Source organism: Atta cephalotes (genome assembly GCF_000143395.1).
Source record: "Atta cephalotes unplaced genomic scaffold scaffold00001, whole genome shotgun sequence".
NCBI classification, from domain to species: Eukaryota; Metazoa; Arthropoda; class Insecta; order Hymenoptera; family Formicidae; genus Atta; species Atta cephalotes.
Window position 1 is genome coordinate 1,713,897 of NW_012130065.1, and position 5,271 is coordinate 1,719,167.

General features: G+C 27.1%; 1 protein-coding gene across 1 annotated transcript; it reads right to left on the bottom strand.

Annotated features, from left to right (window-relative positions):
• Positions 1–736: 736 nt before the first annotated feature.
• LOC105617759 (alpha-tocopherol transfer protein-like) lies at positions 737–3,632 on the bottom strand. Its single transcript, XM_012199315.1, has 5 exons — positions 3,464–3,632; positions 2,248–2,407; positions 1,523–1,628; positions 1,048–1,423; positions 737–798 (listed from the first exon to the last, which is right to left on the bottom strand). Exons 1-5 carry the CDS (start codon positions 3,630–3,632, stop codon positions 737–739), a joined length of 873 nt encoding a protein of 290 aa, XP_012054705.1.
• Positions 3,633–5,271: the final 1,639 nt, after the last annotated feature.

Here is a 5,271-nt window from a genome sequence, read left to right on the forward strand (position 1 = left end):
TATATATATATATATACACACACATATATAAAACACTTATTACACATTTCTTGAAGGTTCGAAGAAATTAATATTTAAATTTCTAAGTTCTTCGTATAGTAGCATGTTTAGTTTTTTAAATAAAATATTAGCTAAAATTATTAAATAATATAAAAGATTATAATTAAATAATATATGATCTGAATAAAATGATTTTTAAGTTACAAGTTTTTTATTTATATAATATTATTTATATAATATAAGATTTGTAATTATTCTTTACAAAATGTGACAATTAAGTCATAAAAAAGATTAATCATTATACTTTTTATTTAGTAACTTTCTCTTTATCTTCAACGTTTCAAAAAAATAATAATAAACACAATAAATATAATTTTTTATATAAAAAGAAACAATTAAGCATATTATTATTTGTATATTATACATGTAATTGTATCCTAATTATGTAAAACAAATATATTGAAATGAATATATAAAAATATATAATTAGATTCTTTTTTCTAAAAGAACTTTTTATTCTTGTTATGTATTTAACAATATATACCATTTACTATCTTTCCAACAATACTTTCATATATATTTTTTCATATTATATAACTGATAGAATTCTAACAACTAAGAATATAAATAAGAATATAAATAAGAAAAAAATGATAATTTTTTTCTTGCGAAACATATAAAACAAAGCGCAATTTATATTACGATAATAAAGATATTGCTCCCAATATTATTCGATTTAGTTATTCTTATTACTTATAAACCAATCACGATTCTCTTCAATCAATTTCTTCCAATATTCTGTAAAAGTAAATGTTTATATTACATATTTTGAATTAAATGCTTATGCTAATCTAAAGTCTAAACAAGTATTTCATATACATTTTAGAGAATCCGATAAATTCTTAACTATTAATGATGGTTATCTAAGCAATTGCTTGTTTTAACTAGAGAAATTCATTTTTTTTTCGAATACTTGGTTGACAAAAAGAAATATTTTGTTCACTAAGAACGTCACATATTTATTCCATTTTAATTAATCATAATTACCTATTAATTCCTGAATTGTACCATCAGTGCCACCATATTCGACTGGTAAGATGTTAGCTGGAATATCCTTAAAACAACTCTGCATGTGTGAATAGATATTAATTCTCTTCTTTATTTTCTCTGACATGAAAGATTTAAAAATCTTGAAACTAATATCTAAAAACATTGGCGCATTAATTACATATATCAATTGAAACCTCATAGGATAGCAGTTCTGCCATACGTGTGCTACTTTCTTTAATATAGAAGGTCCAATTTGAAAAAACTGATGTATAGTCGGGTTAATCACGTCGTTGATCATTGTGCAACCATACACAGATGCTGATGCGGCTATGGCGCGATTCTTCATCGCCAGTTCGAACAACATCGCACTGATCTGAAATGATTATTCGTTGAAAAATAATGAGTTCTAATTATTTTTTTAATAATGATATCTCAAACACTTATATAAGTTACTCGCAATTTTAATTTTTACCTTAATTATATCTGATAATTTGTGTATTCTCGGATTATGTAAACTAGAGCGCGCAATTATAACAATTCTGCCTTGATTATCTAGTTTTCGCAGGGGTAAACATATTCTAAATGCAAATAAAGTATTTATTTCAGAAATCATTCGAATAAATAAATATTTAACTTTAGTTCTACGATATGTGTAATTATGACAGGAAGATCTTATTTATTAGTAAAATATTTATTAATAAAACATTTTTATTAAATTATAATAAGAATAATAAAACAAAAATGACAAAGACTTAGGCAATTTGACACTAAAATTAAATTTGTCTTTATTAAAGATTTATTGTAAAGTTATCTGCAGCTATATATACGTATATTTTAGAATTATTAAAAGAATAAAATTCATGTCACACATTGCACCAACATTACGATTATTCATTACAATCAAATTAAAATTATTAATAAAACATACAGTTTATTATTTATTATAATGAACATATATTAACATACAATTAAATCTTCATCGATGTACGATTAAATACGAAATGCCATAATTGTATTATCAAAAAAAAAGTCAGTGATAATTATCAATTATTATAGAATAAAAATTTCTAAAATTACACGGTAAATTATTCAATAACCTGAGTATGACATGCAATATTTCACCGATAATAATAATATAATACAAAAGAAATTTTCTTTAAATTATGCATTTATATATTCCGAAATGGCAATTTTTACCCCATATTAATTAACTCCTGTAATTCCGGTTGAAACGGATCTGTATTTGCAAACCATTCAGGTAAGTCAGATCGCAGCTTATAATAATTTTGCATTCTGGTTTTAGTTTTCTCGAGATTGAACTTGCAGACTCTCAAGAATCGTAAGATAAGAAAATCATCTGTACACAAATTAAGAATTCGCTTTAAATAAAATACTAATTAATGTTAAATTTGTCATTTATAAGTATTACAAATTAGTAATTTGATAAATAGAAAAACAAATAGTAAATGGAATCGATTGAAAAATGTTTGATTTATGAGATAGTGAACATGAGATAGTGAACAATGCGACAGTACGATAATGAATTTATTATTTATATAAATTTTTTTACATTATTTTTATTGTTTTTCATGTTATATTTTATTATGCAATCAAAATGCATAAATTTCACGAGATAAGTGTCTAACTTACAAAAACATAGTAAGAAGATTAAAATATCAAATAAAATATTTCACAACACATACATAATTAAATATAAAAATTAAAAATTAAAAATGTTTTTAATCTTTGTATTTTTTATATAAAAATACGCGCGCAGACGATGTGTGTGGAGATGGGGTGAAGATGGAGGGAGTGAGGATGAGAGTGAATGGCATATTATTATTTAAAATCTATTGATTTATTATAGAAACTTGATTTTAAGACATTAATAAAATAAAACTTTAAACGGCTAACAGAAAAACTAGTCATTTTTAAGCTTTGTGTCTACGGACACTTGATCAGTGATTCAAAAATTATACATACTAAAATTTCAGCCACCGAAGATCAAAATCCTATGATTTTGTGCGGAGACTTTTGCCGTTCTGCACTATAAGCTCACTCAGTACATTTATTATTATTACTTTACTATGACACTACGTGTCTCAACTTCCTCACACTTCGCTATTCACGAGCTAAAATTTTTATACTGTAACTGATCAAATTTTAATTGCAAATTTCAAAAACTAAGATCCATTCACTCATATCCCTTACAATTTTAATATACTCAAACTCATATCCTTTTTATAGTTTAATATACTCAACTTCTCTTTTTTACAATAAACTCATTTGGCATTTTGCAATTTTTACATTATTTTTGTTAACAGCATATCGAGGCGGATTCGATAGTAATAAATCACAACTGAATCTTTTTTTTTCATTGGGTGATTTTCACACATAAGATTGTTCTTTTTACCAATTTGTATATGCATTTCGTCGTCAATCCAGCGTCTGATCTCGGCAATAGTGGTCTCCCTAGTCTCATCGGTTTCGTTTAAATGTGTCGCTGCATATTCTTTATCGCTACGAGTTAGTTCGTGTTGAATGTGATACTCTATGCTGTTATATTTGTGTTCATTTTCCATTGTGATTATAATAAGCAGGAAACTTCCACGGAAGAATCGTGTCTTCGAACCGCAATGATAAGATACACTGTTCTGCGTAAAATAACAATAAACGCAAATAATATAGTAACACTATAAATACCACGATACAATCTATACTGTTTACGATTCGTGTGCTCTTTTAGAACTAAGACAACTTCACTAATCTGCGCCATCTGTAGATGATAACGTAACTAATACTGACGTAATTTCTAAAAACCTGTTCTTTTCAATAATAGCTAATATAGCAATTAATCTGTTCTCCTTTTTCTCCACATTAGAGAAGAAAACAAAAAGTTGATCAATACAAGAAGCTGAAAACCAGCAGACCTATTCTATAACTCTCATGTTCGTTTCATTTGTTTGTTACATTTGATTACACGTATCCACAAACATCTTTTTTTTTTAATATAAGATAAAAAATATATATCAAATACGTATTAAAGATATAGGTACGATGAAAATTTATGTTACATTTACACTTCGTATTTTATATTGAATGTTGAATTGATATGTTGGTTATATCGGAAAAATACTTTTTTTAAACTGAGAATGAATTGTACAAAGTAATTTAAATAATCTGATTGTCTGAGAAAGAGGGAAAGAGAGGTTTTTTTTATATATTTATATATTCCAAAATGATGATCTTTATGTCAAAATTATTTTATTTAATTGTTACGTTCGGAGGACTCCATGATTCTTATCTTTCATGAAAAATTCGAGAATAATTAATTTGTTTATTTACACAGCAAATCAAATACTGATAATCATAATCAAAATAATTAAAATACAATTTTTCTAATTGAAGTTGCGGGGGCAGAAGATCAATAGTTGCCTAATAAGTCTCTTAAAGAAATCTTTGTTTATCAGTATTTGACATTACGCGCATCCAGAACTGAATTAATTAAAAGACTAATTAAAATCTCCATCAATCAGATTCCTTCAAGTATCCAATTCATAGAAGACGCTAAGTCAATGATCGACTGCTAAAAATAAAGAAGGACATATCATCTTCGCGAGTATAAATACGAGTCCTCCGCGAACCTAATTGTTATAAAATTTCGATCAGTCGATAGGCAAACTAGTACTATCCCAACCTCAATCTCAGCTCGACGTAAATTTTTTGATTCGGAGTTCTCGTGATCGAGTCGCAAAGTGCAAGAAACTCTTCCGAGGTGCAATCAACCTAATCATTCTGCCCACTCGGAGAGTAACATCACCTTCGAGGTTTCACTATCAGGAGCCCTCCACTGAATTTCGAGACCTTCAACCATTTTCAAAGAAAGTTTTGCAGAAATAGTGAATAATTGATCTTTTAACAATTTGATAACATTTATACATTTATTTATTAAAGAAACCATCTAAGACATTTCTTGCCTTTCATCTATAGGGGTAGAATCCCCTATAGAAATTCTTTTAATATTTCTACTTTTGACATAATTCCCTCCTTCCGTATTTACTTGAAGCAATAAAACGCTTCGAGTTTTTCATTTTTCTTCCTATCACGAGCGCTTCCTATTTGAAGCGGTAAAACACTTCGAGTAGTTCACCTTTCTTCTTATTTCTGAATTACTTGAAGTGATCAAACGCTTGAGTAATTCCCCTACTCTCTCTCTCTCTC

Excerpts from the sequence above, each read along its gene's own strand:
- LOC105617759 (XM_012199315.1), bottom strand. The coding sequence starts at position 3,632 with ATGGAAAATGAACACAAATATAACAGCATAGAGTATCACATTCAACAC. Across the intron at positions 2,408-3,463 it reads CGAAATGCATATACAAATTG|ATGATTTTCTTATCTTACGA; the intron begins GTAAAAAGAACA and ends ATTTGTGTACAG. Across the intron at positions 1,424-1,522 it reads AATTATCAGATATAATTAAG|ATCAGTGCGATGTTGTTCGA; the intron begins GTAAAAATTAAA and ends TAATCATTTCAG.